Source organism: Moschus berezovskii, chromosome 23, assembly GCF_049115385.1.
Source record: "Moschus berezovskii isolate FMDL1 chromosome 23, NW_MosBer_1.0, whole genome shotgun sequence".
In the NCBI taxonomy this organism is placed as follows: domain Eukaryota; kingdom Metazoa; phylum Chordata; class Mammalia; order Artiodactyla; family Moschidae; genus Moschus; species Moschus berezovskii.
Window position 1 is genome coordinate 38,831,959 of NC_142482.1, and position 25,228 is coordinate 38,857,186.

At 46.5% G+C, this 25,228-nt stretch overlaps 1 protein-coding gene, 2 long non-coding RNA genes and 3 other non-coding genes across 7 annotated transcripts; 1 reads left to right on the forward strand and 5 right to left on the reverse strand.

Annotated features, from left to right (window-relative positions):
• Positions 1–8,218: 8,218 nt before the first annotated feature.
• Positions 8,219–10,971, reverse strand: LOC129543102 (uncharacterized). Of its 2 annotated transcripts, XR_008683237.2 has the most exons (5): positions 10,742–10,897; positions 10,521–10,559; positions 10,253–10,289; positions 9,600–9,789; positions 8,219–9,110 (listed from the first exon to the last, which is right to left on the reverse strand). It is a non-coding gene; the product is annotated as an uncharacterized LOC129543102 (long non-coding RNA). The 2 variants fall into 2 exon arrangements; XR_008683236.2 differs by having other exon boundaries at positions 10,253–10,559; positions 10,742–10,971.
• Positions 9,489–9,570, reverse strand: LOC129543902 (small nucleolar RNA ZL8). Its single transcript, XR_008683359.1, has one exon. It is a non-coding gene; the product is annotated as a small nucleolar RNA ZL8 (small nucleolar RNA).
• On the reverse strand, positions 9,892–9,958 carry LOC129543898 (small nucleolar RNA SNORD52). Its single transcript, XR_008683355.1, has one exon. It is a non-coding gene; the product is annotated as a small nucleolar RNA SNORD52 (small nucleolar RNA).
• Positions 10,404–10,466, reverse strand: LOC129543899 (small nucleolar RNA SNORD48). The gene has a single exon (XR_008683356.1). It is a non-coding gene; the product is annotated as a small nucleolar RNA SNORD48 (small nucleolar RNA).
• Positions 10,972–11,199: 228 nt separating the features above from the next.
• Positions 11,200–11,905, forward strand: LOC148774145 (uncharacterized). Its single transcript, XR_016036092.1, has 2 exons — positions 11,200–11,373; positions 11,483–11,905. It is a non-coding gene; the product is annotated as an uncharacterized LOC148774145 (long non-coding RNA).
• Positions 11,906–15,894: 3,989 nt separating this feature from the next.
• Positions 15,895–18,355, reverse strand: LOC129543100 (heat shock 70 kDa protein 1B). Its single transcript, XM_055405951.2, has one exon. The coding sequence runs from the start codon at positions 18,150–18,152 to the stop codon at positions 16,227–16,229; it is 1,926 nt and encodes a 641-aa protein (XP_055261926.1). The 5' UTR covers positions 18,153–18,355; the 3' UTR covers positions 15,895–16,226.
• Between the last annotated feature and the right edge of the window lie 6,873 nt (positions 18,356–25,228).

Here is a 25,228-nt window from a genome sequence, read left to right on the forward strand (position 1 = left end):
TTGGAAGGATTGATACTGAAGCTAAAGCTCCAAAACTTTGGCCACCTGATGCAAAGAACTGACTCATCTGAAAAGACCCTGATGCTGCGAAAGATTGAAAGCAGGAAAAGAAGAGGACAACAGAGGATGAGATGGATGGATGGCATCACCAACTCGATGGACATGAGTTTGAGCAAGCTGCAGGAGTTGGTGATGGACAGGGAAGCCTGGCAAGCTGCAGTCCATGGGGTCACAGAGTCAGGCACAATTGAGCAACTGAACTGAACTGAGCTCCCTGAATCAGGAGAACAAAAAGCTGAGACCAAGAGAATTCTGTAGAAACAAAACTTGTTGGGAATTTCCTAGAGGCCCAGTGGTGAAGACTCAGTGCTTTCACTGCCATGGTCTGGATTTAGTTCCCAGTTAGGGAATGAAGATCTTGCAACAAAAACAGAACTTATTAAAATAATCCTTATCTTCCTTTAGCCTCCCCACATAGTTTAGACACTTTCCCACAATTGCCTCTTTCATTCAACCTAATATATAAGCAAATATGTTTTGCCATGTCTTTGGGCTTTCATTTTTTTTTATGAAGGCTTGTGTTATGTAAAACTTAAATATGTATATTTTTCTCCTGTTAATCTGTCTTTGTCAGGTTAATTTTTCAGAATGAGCCCAGGACCCTAAGAAGGTCAAGGAAAACTTTTCCTTTCCCTACACAGGCAAAGATCATCAGTGGATGCCAATATCATTAGGTCAAGTGTGATGGAGGCTGGATATCCATTCACATGGTGCTGGAACCAAGGGTAGTCAGCAGTTAGCCGTTAATAAGTAATAATAGTAACCTGCCTTCACTGATCAAGCTCACTTTGTTTTTACAGAAACTTGCGTGTCCTCCAAACACCACATAGCCCAAACAATGTTTGCCCAAGCTGTTTTTCGAGACTTGGAGCTGGCTGTGTCTGGTTTGAGCTAGAGCCAGTTAAGACCCTCCATCTGGACATGCACAAGTGTCTGCTGGATGACATTTTGACATCAGAGGGACAAAAGTTTCATTCTCAGAGCTTGCTAACGCAGTCATTTTCTGAACACAGGTCCCAATAAGAGGCCTGTAGTTTAGTTGTTCCCGTGCAGAATGTTGATCACAGCACCTTTCTCTTATCTCCAATTACCTTTCACCACACCTCAGCTTTATCCCATGAATATCCCAAGCCCCTTGTCTTTTGGGAAGTAAATTTGAGGCTTGTCCTCCCATCCCTCGGTTGGCTGCTTTATGAATCAGCCCTCTGGTGCAAACGTAGCATTTGGCTTGCTGTGCATCAGGCAGACAAACATGGTTTGGTAACAGTGCCAAAGAAATAACCCACCTTGCCACTCAAAAGGGCAAAAAGTACCTCTACAAGGAAGAGATCCTGGGGGTCGCTACTTAACCGGGTGATCAAACTAAGGTGAAGAATAATGGAACAAGTAGACATTATGATCCCCCTCACACAAAGCCCTGTGAAGTACATAGCATTTGGTAGACTGAAAAAAATGATCCCCTAAAAGATACCCCTGAAGACAGGGAAGGCTGGCGTGCTGCAATCCATGGGGTCGCAGAGTCTGACAGGACTGAATTGACTGAACAACCACAAAAGATATCCATGCCTTAATCCCTGGAACCTGAGAAGGTTATCTTACACTGGGATAAAGAGGGTCTTTGCAGATGTGATTAAATCAAGGGCCTTGCAATTGGGAGATCCTCCTGGGTTGTCTGGGAGAGCTCTAAAGGCAATCACACTTATCACTGTAAGAGGGAGGCTGAAGAAGACTTCAATACACGCAAGTATAGAGGAGGAAGCAGTGTAACACAGAGGCAGAGGCTGGAGTGAGTGGCTGTCACAGCAGTCCAAGTGCGGGTTGGAAAAGAATTTCCAGACACAGAGCATTTCAGAAGGGAGTGAGTTTATTAAGAACAAAGAGCAGAGATAATGAGAGTGCTGAGGGCATAGCAGGCCGATCTCCTCACAGACCAGGGAGAGTCAATGGGACGCTGTTAAAACAGTGGGCTGGCTCAAGGGAGAGCCGACACGTTTTGTGAGTCAGTAGCCAGTTTTTATAGTCTCCAGACAAAATTCCTGCTGGAAGAGTGGCATTAGGAAATGGGTTAGGGCACTGTAGAGTGACTACCAGGGTGGGCATTTTTGCTTAACTGGAGTCAGGAAGCTTGCTGATGATGATCAGCAAGCTTTTGGCAACAGTTACAAAGAGGCTCAGTCAGTTTCAGAGGTGACCTCGGTTCTGGGCTCCACTTCTATGCCCTTGGTGCAAGACCTCACACTTGTGACCTTGGGATGAGACTCCACAGTGGCCACAAGTCAAGTTATGCCAGCTGCCGCCAGAAGCTGGAGGAACAGATTTTTCCCTCATGTCTGGGCCAGGCCTTGTGGACACCTTGACTTTTTTGTTTTCAACTTCTGGCTCCCAGAATTGTGAAGGAAGAAATAGCTGTTTTTTTTAAACCATCAAGTTTGTAGTAATTTGTTGTAGCACACATAGGAAACTAACACCTGGTGTCATTCATGAAGTATTCTTGCCCAAACCATGTAATCAGAATCTAAATTAGGCCTTTAAGGGAATTCCCTTGGTCCAGTGGTTCAATCCCTGGTTGGGGAACTATTAATAAGATCCCACAAGCCACTCAGTGAGGCCAAAACAAACAAAAAAAGGAAACTAATTAAGCCTTTAAGAGTAATTTCTAGGTTAAATAAAAAGCAGAAACTTGAGGAACAAGTTAAAAACACCATGAGAGTACAGTTTGATGAAACCAACATGTGGAATATCCTACAAAACAACTGCCCAAGTCTCTTCAAAGGATCATTGTCACAGAAAGAAGGGGACTTTTCTAGAATAAAGAGACTAACAAGATCTAACAGTAAAATAATGTTCTTGATCCTTGATTCAAGAATACTGGCCCTCGAAAGAACAATTACCATAAAAGATATTTTGGGAACAGTTGAAAAAATTTGAATATTAAGTATTAAGTAATATTGTTGTTGTTGAGTTGCTAAGTCATGTCTGACCCTTTTGAGACCCCATGTACTGTAGCCCGACAGGCTCCTCTGTCCATAGGATTTCCCAGGCAAGAATACTGGAGTGGGTTGCCATTTCCTTCTCCAGAGGATCTTCCCAACCCAGGGATCAAACCTGGGTCTCATGCATTAACAGGTGGATTCTTTACCACTGAGCCATCTGAGAAGCCCATTAAGTAATATTAGGAATTATTAATTTTCTCAGGCATAATCATATTGCAGGCAAATGTCCTTAGATTTTGGGTATGCATGCTGAAATATTTAAGCATAAAATGCCTTGATCTCTATAATTCACATTGAAATGCACCTGCTAAATATATATATTTTATATGTGTCTGTATATGTATACACACATATATAATTTAATATATATATATATTTGCCATTTGCCATATTTTCAAATATGGGAAAATGTTGCAGTATTGGATTAGGTGGGAGTATATGGGTATTTATATTCTTCCTACTGTTTTAAAAGTTTCCTAATAAAAGAAATGTAAGAAGTAATCAGCCTCTTTTAAAAGGAGGTTATAACGGTTGCTCAGCTTCCTTTAGAAGAAATCAGGACTTCCCTGGTGGTCCAGTAGTTAAAGAGTCCGCCTCGCAGTGTAGAGGTTGTAGGTTCGATCCCTGGTCTGGTCAGAGAACTAAGATCTCACATGTTACGGGGCACCTAAGCCCTAGTGCCACAGTGAATATCCCACATGTCTCAACCAAGACATAATGCAGCCAAACATTAAAAAAAAAAAAAAGCAACTATAGAAGCAATCAACCCAGTGTGGAGCTCAGCCTCTCCCTTCATGCTGCTGGGAAATGGGAGGCTCTGGTCCCGGGTGGTACCCGACATTGTTGCATGGCCTTTTAAAGACAGCTCCCTCTGTGGTTATTTATCAGCACATAACTGTGTTTGATAACTGGCTGACATCTCTATCATCACTATATTTAGAAGTTAATGGTTTAATGACAGGCAATAAACAGCCTTGGAATGTGACCTATTCTCACCTGAGAGTCATCTAACAGGGGCCAATAAACTTAAACACTTAAAGAGTCAGCAGGTACTTTAACCCTTAGGATAATCTCTTTGTCCCTATTCTCTGGGAAATAAGACAATCACAAGACTATTTTGGGAAAGTATGACGTTAATGGTCAAGAAAGTACAATAAACAAAGTAACAGGACTTCCCTGGTGATCTAGTGGCTAATACTAGGGGAACTAGATCCCACATCTGTGACTAAGATCTGGTGCAGCCAAATAAAGTAAGTAAATAAAGAAGACAGAAAGAACAGATGGCCCTGAGCTGCTGAAAACCAGATGCCCACAGATGCCACTGGACAGAACTACCATTGTGCCTGCAATTTTTCTCGTGGGAGCATTAAAACAAACCAGCAAGGTGAGAGCAGCTCTAAACGAACAATGCCAAATGCTGGAGTGGCTCATTTCATCTTTCCTATCAACTCCTTTTCATGTTATTCATTTCTGTTTTCTCTACGCCACATTATGAATGATTCTTCCAGGTTACTAGTTCTCTACCAATAGATTGAATTAGCTTCTTTATCTCTTTGAACAGCTTTAGTCTCCAAGTGTGCTCCCCATCTGCGTTTCTTGGTTGTAAAGTCACCTGCTGATTTGTTCTCCTGAGGATGTTTTTTATTTTGGCTCATCTTGCGAACAGTTGTCTTCCAAGGGAGCTCCCTGTCTGGAGGTATCCCTGGGGCTGACTTAAGCTTTTGCCTGTGTTCAGTCCTCTGAGATTCACAGATTCCAAACCACATTTAAGTTATTAAGCAGTTCGGACATACAAAAATATGAATTGCACAACAAGCTCCCATAGACCCTCCGTACATTTCCTTGAATACATCTCTCCATACCCACCCCACCTTGAATTTAGCATTTAACAATCCTATACATTTCTTTTTGTTTTTACTATGATACTTAACTCCAAACAATACATATATTTTAAATTTACTTACAATGTTAATTTCTGCTATATAGTGAAGTAATTCAGCTATACATACATATATAGTATACACACACACACACACACACACACACACTCCTTTTCATATTCTTTCTCATTAGATTTATCACAGGATATTGAATATAGTTCCTGTGCTATACAGTAGGACCTTTAGACAATGTATTATTTAGTGTTTTCACATTACATACTCTTTCTCTGTGATTTGCTTTTTTCCTTCACATTGTGAGATTAATCCACGTTAATATGTCAGGCATACTTCTGCTGCATGGTATATTGTATGACTATACCGCCATTTCCCTACTGGAGAACACTTGAGTTCCTTTTTTCTCCCCCTTACAATCAGTAACATCAAGGATTCATGTAAATTAATCTGTGTGACTGTGGTTAGGGTGTGTTACCAGAAACGGAAACACTGGGTTGAAAAGAATACGCCTCATTTTTAGTAGGTACACAGCGCAAGTGAGAGAGCACACAGAGAAATACACGGTTAATTATTTAAGATTGAAGTAAGGCAGAAAGTAGGGTTTCCCTGGTGACTCAGACTGGAAAGAATCTGCCCATAATGGGAGAGATTCAATCTCTGGGTTGGGAAGATCCCCTGGAGAAGAGAATGGCTACTCACTACAGTACTCTTGCCTGGAGAATTCCATGGAGAGAGGAACCTGGCGGGCTAGTCCATGGAGTTGAAAAGTCAGACGCGACTCAGCAACATTTTCACTTTCAAGGCAGAAAGACAGATGGGTATCCTCTCTGAGAAGTGCAGTAAAAATTAAATACACATATAGGACAGTTCTGGGTCTTTGTTTACACTTGTCTAATTATCTTTTTTCACACCTGACCAGTCCCTAAGACTCTCCCCAAGATGTGTGCAACTTTTTGCCAAGGTGGAGTCCACTGCAGAGGTCTGTGGAGGGATATCCGAGTTTATCATGGGGGGACATCCCCTCCTTTTTTGACCCCCAAGGAAACTTCCTGCAAACGGGCAGACAGGAAAGTTTTCCTTGACCTTAGGAGTGGTCATCTTAAGTCTTTATTTTAGCAGAACTCAGCTCAGCTTCAGGCACTAGCTTTATCTTCGGAGTGTCTGGGTGAGAACAAAGTTTCAATTTTACTCCACTTGACAAACACCAGCTGTCCAGCCCAGGTGCCCATCTATCTCCTACCACAATACCTGTCTGTGACCTTAAGCAAATTACCTAATACCCCTGAGCATTCCTCTCCTTGCCTGCTAACCAGGGTAGATAAGTATCTACTTTGCAACATTTTAAGAACTCAGTGAAACACAAAGTCTAGCACAGAGGCACTAAACAGATGATAGCTGCTATCAGACCACCTGACCTGCCTCCTGAGAAACCTGTATGCAGGTCAGGAAGCAACAGTTAAAACTGGACATGGAACAACAGACTGGTTCCAAGTAGGAAAAGGAGTACATCAAGGCTGTATATTGTCACCCTGCTTATTTAACTTATATGCAGAGTACATCATAAGAAACACTGGGCTGGAGGAAGTACAAACTGGAATCAAGATTTCCGGGAGAAATATCAATAACCTCAGATATGCAGATGATACCACCCTTATGGCAGAAAGTGAAGAACTAAAGAGCCTCTTGATGAAAGTGAAAGAGAATGAAAAAGTTGGCTTAAAACTCAACATTCAGAAAACTAAGATCATGGCATCAGGTCCCATCACTTCATGCAAATAGATGGGGAAACAGTGGAAACAGTGGCTGACTTTATTTTGGGGGGCTCCAAAATCACTGCAGATGGTGATTGCAGCCATGAAATTGATGCTTACTCCTTGGAAGAAAAGTTATGACCAACCTAGACAGTATATTAAAAAGCAGAGACATTACTTTGCCAACAAAGGTCCGTCTAGTCAAGGCTATGGGTTTTTCCAGTAGTCATGTATGGATGTGAGAGTTGGACTATAAAGAAAGCTGAGTGCTGAAGAATTGATGCTTTTGAACTGTGGTGTTGGAGAAGACTCTTGAGTCCAGTGGACTGCAAGGAGATCTAACCAGTCCATCCTAAAGATCAGTCCTGGGTGTTCATTGGAAGGCCTGATGTTGACGCTGAAACTCCAACACTTTGGCCACCTGATGAGAACTGACTCATTTGAAAAGACCCTGAAGCTGGGAAAGATTGAAGGCAGGAGGAGAAGGGGACAACAGAGGATGAGATGGCTGGATGGCATCACAGACTCTGTGGACATGAGTTTGAGTGTACTCCGGGAGTTGGTGATGGACAGGGAGGCCTGGCGTGCTGTGATTCACGGGGTTGCGGAGAGTCGGACACGACTGAGCGACTGAACTGAACTGAACTGAGACTCCGGGAGTTGGTGATGGACAGGGAAGCCTGGTGTGCTGCAGTTCATGGGGTCGCAGTGTCGGACACCACTGAGCGACTGGACTAAGGATTACAAAGAGCTCAAGGTCAGAGAATAACAATGGGAGCAGGTGACCTTGCCCTGTAGGAGTACCAACAATGCAACAATTTCAAGGAGGAAAAAAAACTGGCCAAGTGACTAAGGAAAATAGAAGTTGGAAAAAATTCTTTGCTGAGCGGGGACCAAGCTGTAAATGTTCCATCGAAAAATAAATGCAACAGATGTGCAATTTTTAAAACACGAATTATTAGATACAGAAACTGGTACACTCCAGCTAGAATAGTGATGGTAGATATAGACAAACAGGCAGTCTGAAGGGGACTGTCATTTGGAGTATAAACTGGGACGAGGCTCCCCTGGTGGTCCAGTGGCTGAGGCTCCACTCTTAATGCTGGGGACACAGGTTCAATCCCTGTGGTCAGGGAACTAGATCCCACATGCCACAACTAAAGACCCTAGATGCTTCAACTAAGACCTGGCACAGCCAATTAACACTAAAAAATACAGTGGGACAACTTTATGGAACATACACTATTACTTTTAAAAGCCCACATCCATTGACTCTGAAATTCTACTTTTGGAGTATTTTGCAACACAACTTCAGTTGGGTACAAACAGGGAATCACATTGGTTTATAGCTTGCAAGAAACTCAAATGCCCCCTACCAAACAAATGTACAGTACAGCTTTAGAGCAGCACACTCTCCATGCTAATGAGGAATCACCTTTATGACAGTGACAAAAAGGAGCAAAGGGTACTTTTTCTCCAACTTTTTAAACTGCGGTGAAATACAAATAAAATTACCATGTTTACCATTTTAAAAATATTTTATTGGGGTATAGTTGATTTACAATATGTTAGTTTCAGGTATACAGTAAACTGAATCAGTTGTACATACAAACACTTTGGGATCCTCTCCTCTTATAGCCTATTACAGAGGACTGAATTTCCTGTGCTATACAGATCTTTATTAGTTATCTATTTTATACTTAGTGGTGTGTATGTAACAATTCCAATCTTCCAATTTATCCCTCCCCGAATCTTTACCACATTTAGGCATACAGTTCAGTGGTAATAACTATGTTAATAACAATTGAGCAATTATCACCACCATCCAACCCCATGAACTCTTTCACCTTGTAAAACTGAAACAATATCCATTAAATACTACTTCACTTCCTCATTCCCAGCTCCGGACAACGACCAGGAGTATTATTCTTCTAAAAATGTATCCAAACAACCTATGTTTTTACCAATTCATCAAAAAGAAAACTGGATGATTGTGTTAATAGTATAATTAAAAGCTCAAATGTTAAAAATATTATGGTACTCCATCTAGAAAGCCTCAACATTGGTGTCAATATGTGACAAACCTAATTTTAGTTTTTTGTAATGTAGCTGGAAAGAGGTACAGCTAGATGTCAACAGAGATGCTCATTCATTTTCACATCCCTAAATCTTTCTGTACCCTCTTGTTTTTACTCAGACCCACCTATTTTTATTTGCTTTAAAACATTTTATTGCAATCTTTCTAATCAAGATCGCCTAATCGATTTTGGTCCCCAAATTTCTAGGCAGCCCGCCCCCTCTCCACCGGAGTTTGACAGCTGCTCACACAGGTTCACGCAGGAAACATGTGAAACTCCAAGGATCTGACCAACACCAGGTAGGACATCCTCTGCGTCAGCAAAACCCTAAAACTTCATAAAAGAAACACATATTAAAAACATGCAAGTAGCTGGCATCAGCATCAATCTGCTATAGATACAAGGGACAAACTGTAACTATCAGAGAGATTAGCCAAAAAGGACTTGCGGCAGTAATCACTTTTTAGTATATATAAATATTCAATTATTACAGCATATATCTGAAACTAATATAGTAAGGAAGTAAAGTCGCTCAGTCGTGTCCGACTCTTTGCGACCCCGTGGACTGTAGCCTACCAGGCTTCTCCGTCCATAGGATTCTCCAGGCAAGAGTACTGGAGTGGGTTACCATTTCCTTCTCCAATTTTTGGTATATAACTATATACCAATTTTACTTTTTAAAGAAAACTGCCACACAAGAAGGAAAGAAGCACGAGTGGTTCAGGTGGTTTCAGAGATCCTCAGAGAAGTGCTCAGAGACTCTAGTCCAACCAGTTCATCACCACCACTCTGGAGGTGGAGAAAAACCAGGAGAAGACTTACCACAGTACCCAGGCAGAAGCACGTTGCTCTCCACTTCCTGTCAGAGCCTGTTGCTAAAGTGGCAGAACATCCCAGCCACCCCAAAAGTGCTTCTCCAAGAGAATTGCAAACCTTAGGCCTTCAGTCACCAGGCTAGCCTGGAATCTCTGTGAAGGGGTACTGCCCTGGCTGGGCTTCCAAAGCTCTCACGCTAGAAAAAAGAGGAAAGCAGGACAACCAATGAGAAAAACAAGCAAAGTTACAGCTTTCCCACCAGCTCTTCTCAAATATCCAAGTATCCAGTTCCCCAAATGAGTCAGAAATTAATTTTGACATCAAGACCAGTATCAGAGACTCTAGTCTGAGAAATCATCATCCCCAATTTAGGGAGATCTGGATCAAGGAAAGCATTAGAATCTAGAACATTCAGAGATGATAGCCCCAACATAAGGACTTATCAAATTTAAGAGTTTAGCGATTGAAAGTTCAGGAGAGAAAAGCAGAAAACAAATTTAGAACTGCAGAAAATACTTCCATCAAGAAAGCACCGTATGTAGGGTAACTTATACTAGGAAAAAGGGTGAGGAAGCAGGTTTAGCAAGGCTGAGAATAAAAGTTCGAATTATTAAAAAAGATAACCCGTGAAGACAAACAGCAGCACAGCTAATACTCACCCTTCTTTTAAGAATACACCGGTGGACGTTTTAACTCCTAATGGAGATATGAGACACACGAATACGAGATCAACAACAGTTATTGAACAATAACTTCTCCCCGCGCACCAAAGATCCCAGCCCGGGTTTGGGGGGGAGCGGGGGTGGAGGTGGTCAGCGCGCTGCGGTGATGGCGTCAGCGAGACACTCAGAATCACCTGGAGTCATCATCACCCCCATCCTCCCCCAGTGAAACCGCCAGCCACTCCAGCTCGCACAATCCACTCACCCTCGTGGTGCCTCGGACCCTCCTTCGAGAATCAGGAGCCTGGAAAGAAAGCAATTAGTCAGCAGAGACCAGGGCGACTCCAGACGAGTCCCCCGTGCCCTGGGCTGGGTCAGTTCCAAGCAGTGGCGTCACAGAGACATCAGAAACTCTAGTCTGTATTAATAACTCATCCCGCTCAGCCCGAGACTGCGGTTCCCCCACTCAAAGGGTTCCCGAGGTACCTGCATGCCGATAGCTGTGCAAAGACGGCGCAGGCTGCAGCCTCCCCCTACTTTGGGGAAGGTTCCGCAGCACACCACGAGGGAACCGCCTCAGTACCACCTTCATTCCGCGCGTTTTCGCCGCACAAAGAGAACTGTGCGGGCGGGGCCAGGACTATTTATTTACGGCGGCGCGGCTTCGGGGCCTGACGCGTATGGCTGTCTTCTGACATGCCTGTCTCGACCCGCAGAATGTTCCTTATCACTCGTCCACACGAGACTAAAGCAATGTGAAAGAGAGGCCACAAGCGAATGTTTCACATTCTTCTGGGCAAATATTCGGAGACGTTTTTGTGAATTTTTAAATACAAAGAACAGGCGACCTGACTGGCCAGGCCGGAGAACGTCCCCAGCGCTGCCCTGTGGGCGCACACTTCCTGGATGGCCTCCCAGGAGGTCCAGTCCCAGCTTGCGTAACCCGAAGGCTTGACTTTAGTTCTCTTGTATTCCAGCAAGGCACTGGGGTCGCTCCAAGGGACTGTCATCCCACTGTGTCTGGCCAGCGAAATATGAATTTGCAACCCCCCCTTCCAGCCCACAGACCTGTCAGGCACATTATTTCTTGTCCTTTTTTTATAAACAGCTTTACTAAGGTATAATTTTGTCTACTGCGGTGGGGGGGGGGGCTGGGTCGGGGAGCTGGGTGGCTAGGTGGGTGGGGCAGCACAACCTGAAAGTTGAATATTTTGTTTTATTCTGCAGGCAAAACGAGGACCTTAAAATATGTACGCTGTCATGTGTGAAATAGACAGCTAGTGGGAAGTTGCCCTGTAGCCGAGGGAGCTCAACCTGGTACTCCGTGAGGACCTGGAGGGTGGGATGACAGTATGGGGGTGGGAGAGAGGTTCAAGAAGGGGATATATGTATTCTTACGGCTCACCTTGTACGGCAGAAACCAACACAACATTGAAAAGCAATTATCTTCCAATTAAATGTTAAAAAACCCAACAACAAAAACAAAATCAAACACAAAATACTGAAGACTTAAGCACAGGTTGCAGCCTCTCAGCTCCGAAGAGGAAATGGAGGAGCCAAGCTATATATGGTTTTTGCAACAAAGACCGTGTAGTCAGAACTTAAAAAAATTTAACTGTTAATTAAAGAAAATCAGACATCTCAAGTCAATGAATTTACTCTTTTTCTGTGTATGGGAAGATGCAAAAGTCTGGGCTTGTAAAAGTAATTCCTCAGCTATCTGGGGCTGGTATCCAGAAATACGGTTGTGTTTCCCCAACCGTATTCTACAAGGGGTGCACCGTTGTAGGGGGTGGCTGCGTCCACAATTTTTTCCTATTGCACAACTGAAACTCTGTACTTGTGAACAGTTACTCCCCATTTCCATCTTCTTCATGTCTTTTTTTATTTTTCATCCCACAAACCATTATTAGAGACCTCTCTGCGACTCCAAACCCTTCAGCTCCTATGTCCCCGAAGAGGGTTCTGCCCCTTGTCCTAGGAAGTAGCTCCACCTATGGGTGGCTCAAGGAGTACACACACATGCATTTCAAATCGGGCTTTAAATACTTATCATAGCGCCATGCAAAGGGACTGGGGTGAGAGTGTGTTACATAGGAGTTAGGGCTGGGGTGCCCTGAGAAAGAAGGGACCAATCCATCAGGGCAGCTGGGGTGCCCCACCCCCAACCTGGGATAAGGGAACCAGTTAAGGGCCCTCTCTGGAGGGTCTCATGGGCCAACTGGGAGCCAGCTCTTGCTTTGAGGTAGATCATCCCAGAGGGAACCGAGGAGGACCACCCACGGAGGCACTTCCTTAGTGATATTGCTGATAGCTGGGGTAGCCTGGGGCCGTGGTACCCTCCTTTGGGGGCAGCTGGTTGGGGTTCTCCAATAAGGGGAGTGCACTGCGGAACTGCTGGACAGTGTAGTGAGTGTGGAGAATGCCAACAGGGTCATTGCAGAAGCCCTTCACGGCCTGGAAGACTTTATCGCAGGTAACACCCATAATGAAGGTTCCACCGCAATCATCCTCAATTCTCCATGGGCAAGGCTCCTGAGCAAGCATACTGCTCCATAGCTCATGTCTTTTTTTTTTTAAGTTCTGTGTTAATTACTTTGGCCAAGCCTCATGGCTTGTGGGATTTTACTTCCGCCAGGGATTGAACCCCGGAGAAGGCAATGGCAACCCACTCCAATACTCTTGCCTGGAAAATCCCATGGACAGAGGAACCTAGTAGGCTGCAGTCCATTGGGTCTCGAAGAGTCAGACACGACTGAACCACTTCACTTTCACTTTTCACTTTCATGCATTGGAGAAGGAAATGGCAACCCACTCCAGTGTTCTTGCCTGGAGAATCCCAGGGACGGGGGAGCCTGGTGGGCTGCCATCTACAGGGTCACAGAGTCGGGCACGACTGAAGCGACTTAGCAGGGATCGAACCCAGGCCCTGGCAGTGAAAGCACTGAGTCCTAACCGCTCGAGGTCCAGGAAATGCTCTGATGTTGCTTTCTAATGAACCATTTTCCTAGTGAGGACTCATGAAATTAATTGACCCAGCTTTAGGAATTCTCTTTTTTGGCCCACTAAGCTGTTGGTGGCAATTTCCCTAAAGTTTAGCATTACTACTGCTGCCAGTGAATCAACACTTTAAGGCCTTTCCAGCTTTGATTCACAGCAGAAAATCCCTTGCCACCAGCTGCTGCTCCTGGAAGCACTGACACCTTCCTCTCCTCCCTCTCTTTTGTCCCCATACCTCTAAAAAATAATCAGGAATAGCCTCTGGTACAGTGGTTTTTCTCAACTTTGGCTGACACATCGTGGTGGCTTTAATTCTATACAGTGCCTGGGCCTACTTCCCAAGACTCTGACTCTTGTGGGGGCAGCCAGGGTTGGGGGTGCGTATCAGTATTTCTTTAGCTCCCCAATAATCTCCATATACCACTACGTTGGCAAACCCTAACTCCAATGATTTGAAGTTAAAAGATTTGAGAAACTCCACTGGCAGTCCAGTGGTTAAGACTCCATGCTTCCATTGCATGGGGTGAGAGTTTTAATCCCTGGTCAGGGAACTAAGATCCTGCATGCCCCTCTGAGCAGCCAAAAATAAATAAGATGGGAGTTTACTTTTAAAGATTTATTCTATTATCTGGCAGGTTAAGTTTTTAAAAACTTAAGCCCCCAATTTCTGCTGCTTCAGCAGTTAAACTGCACATATTATAAAGTTATGGTCAGAGCATACAATATCATAGTTCACCTATCTTGTTAGTAAGACCAGCCTTTGAGAACTGACCCAGGGACCAGAACTATACTTTTTTTTAACCTTTACAATCTTTTCCTTAACAAGGCTTCCCATACTTTGTCATTCCTAAACTGTTTTTGTTTCCCAGAGGGGAATGATTTATTGAAAAATACACAACATGAAACTTTAAGTTGTGTGATTCTGGAGTTGGTATTCACAGGCTGTTTTTGGAAGCAAAGAGGTTGGGATTCTAATCAGGCTAAAGAAAGTGTTGCTTCGCAGATGGCTCAGTGGTAAAGAACCCACCCGCCAATGCAGGAGATGCAGGTTGGAAAAGATCCCCTGGAGAAGGAAATGGCAACCCACTCCAGTATTTTTGCCTGGAAAATCCAATGGACAGAGGAGCCTGTTGAGCTACAGTTCACAGGGCTGCAAGACAGTCTGGATGTGACTAACACAACAAAGTGTGAAGGGCTTTTAACCGCTCCAGTGAGAAGCAGCCCTAGGGAAGGGCTTGTGTGGGAGGAACACCCATTTCCCCAGCTCTATGCTGCACAGCTTTTAGTCCCTCTTTTTTTCATAATTAAATGTGCTATTAAGTTGCTATTGTTTACAGATTGTCCGTGAAAAGTACAAAAAGGCTAGTGTCAGTGAAAAAGTGTTAGTCACTCAGTCCTGTCTGACTTTTTGTGACTCCATGGACTGTAGCCGGCTAGGCTTCTCAGTACAGTGAATTCTCCAGGCAAGAATACTAAAGTGGGTTGCCATTCCCTTCTCCAGGGGATCTTCTAGACCCAGGGAGCGAACCCAGGTCTCCTGCATTGAAAGCAGACTCTTTTACCTAAAACTGGGGTAAAATCACCACTTGAAGCCAGACAGGAACCATACAATGCCAACCCCAGTGTTCAGGCAGAGTGGAAAAACACCCTGGCCCCCAAATCACTTGTTTCTCCCTAGTTTTGCCCTGGATAGATTAAGTGACCACCTCCACATGCTAACCTCTGAAAAAACCTTCAGAATACCTAGGGTAGAGAATGGTGTGATGAGAATTACTGAGGATTACTGGGGTGACTCAAACATCCAGGTACAGTGCCTGGCCCATCCCTCTTTATTGCCTTGTCCCCAAACTCAGTTTCTCACTTCCCTAAAACCCTCACTTGAAAAACTCCAGCTTCAAAGACCACAGCTGAAGCCAAAGCTTGCCTGCAGCACATTTCCGCTCATGATGATCTAGAACTTTGGAAGTGAGGCAATTCAGACAAATGCTTTACTTTAAAAGGAGACAACCAAAACTGAGAGACTAAGTAATTTACACTACATCACCCAAGTGGGATTTATAAAACCGAGTATTAAACTGCACCTCATTTTTACTCTTTTGTCCACCCTTAAATTTATTTATACCTTAAACAAAACACTGGAAGACTCACAGGTTAAATATGAACAGCTCTGCACAGAATGAGTACTAGAGACGAAGGAACCATAAACCTCTCTCAAGACTGCCTTTAAACCCACACTAATTTCTCCTAAAACCCTTTGCAAATCCCATCCCTACTTTTCCCTAAAACAAACCCCACCAAAATCAAAAGGAGCACCTGGAATTTGTTTTCGGTTATGGGCTGGATAGCATCACCGACTCGATGGACATGAGTTTAAGTGAACTCCAGGAGTTGGTGATGGACAGGGAGGCCGGGCCTGCTGTGATTCATGGGGTCGCAAAGAGTCAGACATGACTGAGCGACTGAACTGAACTGATGGACATAATTTACCACCTACAATAAAGTCACAACAAAGTATAACTATAGCCATGGCTCCTAACATATATATAAGACTCCAGAAGTACTGCCCTTTCATGGTCTATGGAATTCAGACATTCGGAAAAGCCATTATTATCCCTCCCCAAATAAAAATAAACAATCCGTATTTATCGTTTTCTTTTTATTCCTTAAGTATACAAATTTAATTCCGGGACTTTTGGTGTGTTTACAAAGCAAAAAACAGGACACAGGGTGGCAGTGTTGACTCACTTGAGACAAAAAAAAAATAACACAGAAAGCCATCCTTAAAGTACCAACTTAAACGAAATGCAAAAATTCTGGTGAACACACTCATTATAACATACAGAAATAACAAAACCAAGCTAGTTAAAAGGTTACAACCTAATCATAGAACAAACTGACACAGCACAGGACTAAAATAAAGGCAAAGACCAAAGTCCATGGGTCTACTACAGACAAACAAAAAGTAAGGCCCCTAATCCACCTCCTCAATGGTGGGGCCAGACCCAGAGCCCCCTTTAGGGGCCTGAGCCCCAAAGCCGCCAGCCCCAGGGCCGCCCGCCCCCTGGTACAGTCTGCTGATGATGGGGTTACACACCTGCTCCAGCTCCTTTCTCTTGTGCTCAAACTCGTCCTTCTCCGCCAAGGTGTTGGCGTCCAGCCAGGAAATCACCTCCTGGCACTTGTCCAGCACCTTCTTCTTGTCCGCCTCGCTGATCTTGCCCTTCAGCCCCTCATCCTCCACGGCGCTCTTCATGTTGAAGGCGTACGACTCCAGCGCGTTCTTGGCAGACACCCTCTCGCGCTGGACCTCGTCCTCCGCCTTGTACTTCTCCGCCTCCTGCACCATGCGCTCGATCTCCTCCTTGCTCAGCCGGCCCTTGTCGTTGGTGATGGTGATCTTGTTGGCCTTGCCCGTGCTCTTGTCCGTGGCCGTGACGTTCAGGATGCCATTGGCGTCGATGTCGAAGGTCACCTCGATCTGGGGCACCCCCCGCGGGGCGGGCGGGATGCCGCTCAGCTCGAAGCGCCCCAGCAGGTTGTTGTCCCGCGTCATGGCCCTCTCGCCCTCGTACACCTGGATCAGCACGCCCGGCTGGTTGTCCGAGTAGGTGGTGAAGATCTGCGTCTGCTTCGTGGGGATGGTGGAGTTGCGCTTGATCAGGGCGGTCATCACGCCTCCGGCCGTCTCCAGCCCCAGCGACAAGGGAGCCACGTCCAGCAGCAGCAGGTCCTGCACGTTCTCCGACTTGTCCCCCATCAGGATGGCCGCCTGCACCGCCGCCCCGTAGGCCACCGCCTCGTCCGGGTTGATGCTCTTGTTGAGGTCGCGCCCGTTGAAGAAGTCCTGCAGCAGCTTCTGCACCTTGGGGATGCGGGTGGAGCCCCCCACCAGGACCAGGTCGTGGATCTGCGCCTTGTCCAGCTTGGCGTCGCGCAGAGCCTTCTCCACGGGCTCCAGGGTGCTCCGGAACAGGTCGGAGCACAGCTCCTCGAACCGCGCCCTGGTGATGGACGTGTAGAAGTCGATGCCCTCGAACAGGGAGTCGATCTCCAGGCTGGCCTGGGTGCTGGACGACAAGGTCCTCTTGGCCCGCTCGCACGCCGTGCGCAGCCGCCTCACGGCCCGCTTGTTCTGGCTGATGTCCTTCTTGTGCTTCCTCTTGAACTCCTCCACGAAGTGGTTCACCAGCCTGTTGTCGAAGTCCTCGCCGCCCAGGTGCGTGTCCCCGGCCGTGGCCTTCACCTCGAAGATGCCGTCGTCGATCGTCAGGATGGACACGTCGAACGTGCCCCCGCCCAGGTCAAAGATGAGCACGTTGCGCTCCCCCTTGCCCGTCCGGTCCAGGCCGTAGGCGATGGCGGCGGCCGTGGGCTCGTTGATGATCCTCAGCACGTTCAGCCCCGCGATCACGCCCGCGTCCTTGGTGGCCTGCCGCTGCGAGTCGTTGAAGTAGGCCGGCACGGTGATCACCGCGTTGGTCACCGGGTGGCCCAGGTACGCCTCGGCGATCTCCTTCATCTTGGTCAGCACCATCGACGAGATCTCCTCCGGGTAGAACGCCTTGGTCTCCCCCTTGTAGCTCACCTGCACCTTAGGCTTGTCTCCGTCGTTGATCACGCGGAAAGGCCAGTGCTTCATGTCCGACTGCACCACCGGGTCGCCGAACTTGCGGCCGATCAGCCGCTTCGCGTCGAACACGGTGTTCTGCGGGTTCAGCGCCACCTGGTTCTTGGCCGCATCGCCGATGAGCCGCTCGGTGTCTGTGAAGGCCACGTAGCTGGGGGTGGTGCGGTTGCCCTGGTCGTTGGCGATGATCTCCACCTTGCCGTGCTGGAACACCCCCACGCAGGAGTAGGTGGTGCCCAGGTCGATGCCGATAGCTGTGTTTTTCGCCATGCCGGTGCCCTGCCTTTCTGGCTCCGAGATGAGCTTCAAACTGAAAATGATACGAGAAGTTCTGGCTTTTTGGAACCCGAAAGCTGAAGGCGCCGGTGCCCCTCGGGGCGGTCCTTGGGAATAGCGGTTCTGCGGAAGCTGTTCTCACGGACTGAGCCGCAAGTTTTATCAGCTTTCTCCAGGCTGCTGCTATTTCTTCTCCGCCGGCTCTGTGTTTATAATTCTTCATCAAGCCCCGCCTTTTCCCTCCTCAGCCAATGACCTAACTCAGTGGGGCTGCCAGGTCGGGAATATTCCAGGGGTTTCGCCTCAAGTCCTGCCCCCTTGCTTTCTGGGACCAATCAGCGCCCTGGATGCCACTCCTCCCAGAACTCTCCAGACTCTTCTAGGATTCGCTGGAGGAAACCGGAGTCCTAAGGGGAGGGGAAGAGGGGCTGGAAAGGTCCACCCACTCAGTCTCTGGTTTCCTGGCCATCAGCCAGCTAAGTAGTTTGGAGTCGACTGGAAGGATCAGCCCAGGACTTGTAATTAATTGTAGGGCGGTGAGAGGCTCTTGGGGCTCAAATTAGTTTGGTGGTTTAAAGTAGAATTAAGGGCTACACGACTCCCGGGACAGCCAAAATACAGAAAGTTCCTGAGTTTCTCTAAGAGGGTTGGCTATCTGTGGACCAAGCAGAGTGATCGGAGGCTAACGCTGATGGAAGCAGCCAAGTTTGGGCTGGCTCGCCGAGCGGCCGGGCTGTCCGAGAAATGCCTTGGTCATCCGCGGTGCTTTTCCCATCTTATTTTTAAAATGGGAAGAAGAAGGAGAGAGATAGGCTGTTTAAGTTTTGGCTCCACTTAGCCCTATTCAGATGGATGGGGAAATTTTAATTTTCAGAAGAAAAGCAATTAGGTATATGGTTTTTAGATTGTAGAAGGTTCTCAAAGCCTTAGAAGGGACCTGCTCGGTCGGGGAGCGTGGGAAGGGCAGGCAGGGTTGGAGCCACAGCGCCCCTGTCCCCGCCCAGAGCCGCTCCCTTTTGTCTTGGGCTGGACTGGGCTTGAGAAAGAAAATATTTTCCATAGAAATTTAGCTGTCTTTTGTGCTTCTCCGGATTCCTCATCTTTCCCAGCCTGGGGTGCGGACGCCCCCCTCCCCTCCTTTGTGCCTTTTAAATTCCTGGTTCAGCCTCGGATGATCAGTGGTGCCCGGATTAACCTGAGTTCCGAATTCGGTCTTCTGCCTTGTCATTTGCGGCTTCTAGGCTGTCCACCACTTTTAAGTAAATATGGTGTGGTAGTGAGGTTGCGAGGGGGTGGGGGTGGGGGAAGGTTCAGTCCTGTTTGGAGAGCATGCTATATAGTTGGTTGGCGGGTGGCCCATTTTAAGCAAACTGTCTGGAATGATGCTGGAAGGTGAGAGAGGTTGGCGGGACCTACCTTCTATCTCTTCTAAAAGTTCGGGTTGTTTGCTGTGTACTTAATTCGTCCATTTAACTTTTTATCCTAGATTTCAGCTTTCTGTTGTTACCCTCCTTCCTGTTTTAAATACAGTCACATTTGGTAATTTATTTTGGCTTTTGTTTCTTCATCCTTTATGGGCAATGCAAGATCCCTTATTAGGCACCTAAAGTGAAAATGTGAGGGACATTAAAGCCATAGAAGAGGCGATTCACATCCCACGAAATAGACTCATTACTGTATCCACATGTCTTGAGCATAGAAAACATAACAGCACAAGAGGGAGGAGGCAGTTGTGGGGTTTTGTTGTTGTTGTTTTAAAATTAATAGCTAAGCCTTAGTTGCAGCATGGTCAACCTTGGTTGTAGCATGTGGGATCTATTTTCTTGAGCAGAGATCGAACCCAGGCCGCCTGCATTCTCCTCCACAGAGTCTTAGCCCTTCTGGATCACCAGAGAAGTACCTGAGGAGGCAATTTCTTTTCTTTTTTTTTTGGCAATTTTTGATAAAGGGAAGAAATCTAGCTTTTGAGCACTTTTGTTTAACTGATGTTTACACACACACGGGAGCGTGCAAAGCCATCCATCAAGACACCTCTTCCTGAAATTCGAGAGTATTTAGTTTATTCTGTAATTTGTTTAGGTTAATCAGATATAAAAATATTTCTTTAACGCATCTGTATCTTTCACTGTGCAGGTAGGTGATAACCTTTTTTACTTCCAGGTGTGGCTCTCCAATGATTCACCTCCTTAATCTAGTCAAACTGGTTAAACTTCAGGAATTTTCCATCTCTTTATGCAGTATCTGAAGGGGGATTCCCCAAACTTCCATCTTAGCCACCCAGTTTGTGAACACTTCCAGAGAAGTGTTCACCTCCAGAGAAGTCCTTAACCTCATCCCCTCTCTTCCTCACCATCAGCTGCTACCAGCAGGAGTTCTGGATTCGCTCTCCTCTCCAAAATTTTAAATTCGCTTCCTCTATTGGCTTGAAGCAAAGGGCATCATTGTCACCACTGCTGAACAGGGAGACAAGGTGATAGGGCCTCAAATCTTGCCGTTGCTGGGGTGGGGGAATGGGGGAGCCCCTCGAAAATGCTGTTTTTCATGAACAAAGCAGTCAGCTACACACTGTACTGACCTACGCTTTGCGTTCTCTCTCTCTGTGGATGACCTGGAAACTTAAATATGCATATTTCTTTTCCATTTCCTACGAGGAGAGTCTCTTGAATTTTGTCTCCCTTTCACACTGGACGCTTCCCAAGGCAGGAACTCAGGTACAGGTTTAATTGGTGCCTAAGGAGATTTTGCAAGCCACTCCAGTACTCTTGCCTAGAAAATCCCATGGATGGTTGAGCCTGGTAGGCTGCAGTCCGTGGGGTCGCTAAGAGTCGGACACGACTGAGCGACTTCACTTTCACTTTTCACTTTCACACATTGGAGAAGGAAATGGCAACCCACTCCAGTGTTCTTGCCTGGAGAATCTCAGGGACGGGGGACCCTGGTGGGCTTCCGTCTATGGGGTCACACAGAGTCGGACACGACTGAAGTGACTTAGCAGCAGCAGCAGCAAGGAGATTTTAAGAATCCCAAGAGATTTTTCACAACTTTATTTGATGCATTTTGGAATTAGTTTTTTTAATTGGGTTTAGTGTTTGGAAGAATCAAGGTTAAGGCCGCCCAAGCCTGACGGGGTGACAGGGTAAAATTTAAGGGTTGGGGATGGGAGAGAGATTGCCAAGAATGCTGACTGCCAAGGGCAGGAAGCGGGTGGGGTGAGGGGAGCCTTCCTCGCCCTGAAGTTGCAGGATCTTTTTTTGTTCTCTCTCCTTTTTCCTACAGTTTTTCATCCAGTATGGTTTTTCTCAAGTCTGTCTGTTTTTAAAAGACAGTATAATTCTAGGTTTTTCAGACAGAAGAGAACAATGTGACACCTAGAGCCAGGCATTTTTTAATTTTATTTTTGGCTGTGCTAGATCTTTGCTGCTACAGAGGCTTTTCTCTAGTTGTGGTGAGCAGAGGCTACTCTCGAGTTGGGGTTGAGCAGGCTTCTCATTGTGGTGGCTTCTCTTGTTTCAGAGAATGGGCTCTACGTGCTCAATAGTTGTGGCACACAGGCTTAGCTGCTCCTTGGCACGAGGACATGTGGGAATCTTCCTGGAACAGGAATAGAACCCGTGTCTCCTGCATTAGCAGGCGGATTCTTTACCGATGAGCCACCAGGCGAGCCCTGAGCCAGGCATTTTTAACCTTCAAAGGGCAAAGGCCTGACAGTGTTAGTCACCCAGTCATGTCCGACTCCTTTGTGACCCCGTGGACTGTAGCCGGCCAGGCTCCTCTGTCCATGGGATTTTCCACACAAGAACACTGGAGTGGGTCGCCATTCCCTTCTCCAGGGCATCTTCTCTACTCAGGGATAGAATCCAGGTCTCTTGCACTGTGGGCAGATTCTTCACCATCTGATCCACCAGGGAAGCCCGGGAAAGACCTGGGAACTCTGCTAATTTCCAGCAGCATGGGGAAAAAACTGGGAAAGGGAAGACCTGGGTTTGTATCTGGACTCTATGTCCTTGTTGAAGCTGTTTTTCTTTCTTAACAATGAAGTACTTGTAAATGAACTAAATTACACAAGTCTGTATAAATTAGAATTAATATTTATTTCATAGTATGATACCATCAAGGATTACAAAGACAATATTTAAAAGACTAGTTCAGTGCCTGTGACAGAGTGGTACTCAAAAAAAGTTTGTGCCCTTCCTTCTTTTATTGGAGTAACACTCTCTCAAGTGTCATCTCTCGATCATTTCTTACAAGGTGCTTACAAGGTTGGGGATTACCACCAGGACTATGATAGTAATACTTTCGGTTTACCATAAAATCTATCTTAAGATTTTTAGGCAGAGTCCTTCAGCCAAACCTTTCTGTTTTCAAAGTTGAGCACAAAGGTTCAGAAGTTTCCTGGCTTGGCCAGATCACCCAGACAGGTAATTACAGAACCGGTGATTGAACCGACATGTCAGCATACTTCCTACTTTGGACTCCTCTCAATGCTGGCACATAAACCCTATCGTTCCACGCTCTATAAAAAAAAGAATAGAATCGACCAGGGAAGACAGTAAAGAGTGAATGCCAGGGCTCTACGTGCACCATGGGGGTGTGTGACCTGCGGAGACTCACCTCCCGGCTGTTGCTTCTGACACGCCTGTCTACCCACCCCAGCCCCGCAGCTTCCCCCGCAACACCCACACTTCCACCTTTCCAGCCCTTCCAGCTTCTCCCAGGACGGTCTCCCCTTCCCGTTATCACAGACTGGTCGGTTGTTAACAGAGGAAGGGAGGGAGAGCCCCGTTACTATGGCTAGGCTGGCAAGAATCTTCTGGAAACTAAATGTAGAGCCGTGACTAAGCCTGATGTTCTAGGGTGGCGGCGGGGCAGGGGGCGAGGGACGGGGGAGGGAGACTTGGGTGGGGCAGTTTGTTTGTTGAAGAGTGTTCCTACGAGCCAGTCCCCGCCTCTGAGCCCAGAGAGCTCCAGAAAGTTCCTGACACAGCCCGAAACGGGGGCAAGGAGCCAGAGCGAGTAAGACCCCGATAGAGCGGGGCGGGGCCTGACGGCGGGGCTGGCCGCGGAGTTGCCTGGCCGGTGCCGGCGTTCTTCGGTTGTCTTTTTCAAAATGGGATTAAAGAAGTCAGTAAAGGAGACACCTTTAGAGTTTCCCTCAAACTCGCTAATTTGTTGGGTGAAAACACTAGACGGGTTTGTAACTGACACAAGGAAGTCGGATGCATTAGCCAGAAGCGAGAAGGTCCTCACCGCCCGAGGCCGGTGCGCCGCAGCCGCGGGCAGGGATGGGCTACAGCTGGGAGCTTGCTGTCTTCTCTCTGCTGCCGCCCCATCTCCCGAATCTAGTCCCTGGTTCTCATGGGGACGTTTGGAGGGATAAAAAGTGGAAGATCCTTTGGGGGTGATTCTGATCTTCTGGACTCCCCCGCCCTCTTACCCTGTATTTCCTGTGTGCCCTCCCTCCTTCCCCGCCGTGCCCTTTCCTCCGATCCCCTGCTGGGCGGTACTGGCGCCCGTGGGGTGGGGCAGGTTGGCTCGGCATCCCGAATTCGCTGCGATACCTGACCCCTTAATGTCTCTACGTGAGCTGGAGTTAGGAGAGGGCTGATGGGTTGCTATATCCCACTGAACTGCACTGGATACTTTGTGGGTGACCCTCGGGGACGCATTTAAGGTGATCAGTTGGAATAAAGAATGATGATAGTTGCCCTTTCTTATTCCTACCTTGAGGCTCGCCCCCTCAGAAATCGCCGGTGTTGACTCTTCACCTGAAAACCTTTTAACTGAAAACCTGTGCTTCTGTGCACGTCTCTCACAATTATGTTATTGCTTTGGTATCCTTTTCATTTTTAATGACAGAATCCAGTTAAAACACCAGAACTAACAGTATGTGTTAATAACGTTATATCTTGGATTGAAAATCAGTCGCATTACCATAAGCATCTAATTTTTGAGGGCTGGCATAGGGAGGTAGGTGAGATTGGAATTAGGGAAGGTGTTAGATTTTAAAAATGCTTTTTGATCGCCATTATTTTTCCTTGATGCACCTCCTCTCCCCCCCCCCCCCAGTTCCTGCTGCTACTGCAAACACCTTCTCCAGGAATGACTTTGCATTCTCTTTGTCCCTCAGCTTCATGTTGAAGGTGATTATTTTCAAAGTAGTCTGTGCAAGGGACTGTACAGTAGCATCGTATATTGACTTCCTAATAAAACACCCTGATAATCTTTAACTGATTTAGCCATAGGAACTCATTTTCTCCAAATTAATTTCTGGAGATTTCCCTAATCTCTCATATCAAAGGTGTTTGTTAGGTCTTTCCCAATCTCCACCTACCCTCCCCATCCCTTGCCACCTCCCCCTCAAGTAGTGACTGCTTGAAGAGTTACTGTATTATCTGCAGATGACAGTCACAGATGGTACTGCAGTGCTGTGGGGGTAGAGGAGATCTTGTTGCAACCGTATGTCTCCATGAAGGTTGACTCACATTGTGGCTAGAGTCCACCGTGCTACAGTTCACCTACCCTGAGGATTAAACCTGTGTTTATGTGCTGGACTGCAAGTCTAAGCATCTCTTAGATTTCCATTTCCAAACTTACAGGGAGAGGTCTACCTCTACATGTTATTCCCATTAATATTAGAGTTTCTTCTAATGCAAGTATTTAGTGAAAGATTTGATGGGCCTTGAGATACACACACAAAGTGCTTTTCCAGAATGTTGACACAATTTACAACTTTTGGTGAATTCACATAAAATAAGCCATTTTAAAGTGTACAATTTAGTGGTACCTAGCCCAGTTCGTCGGAGAAGGCAATGGCAACCCACTCCAGTACTCTCGCCTGGAGAATCCCAGGGACGGGGGAGCCTGGTGGGCTGCCGTCTATGGGGTCGCACAGAGTCGGACACGACTGATGTGACTTAGCAGCAGCAGCAGCAGCCCAGTTCGTGCAATCACCACTTCCACCTGGTTCCAGGATCGCTAATCCCCGGATACAATTGACTTTTAAAGGGGCTCACTCCCCAAGTCGTGAGGGTTGTGCCAGGCCTCTTCCCACAAACAGGCTGTGGAGGGGA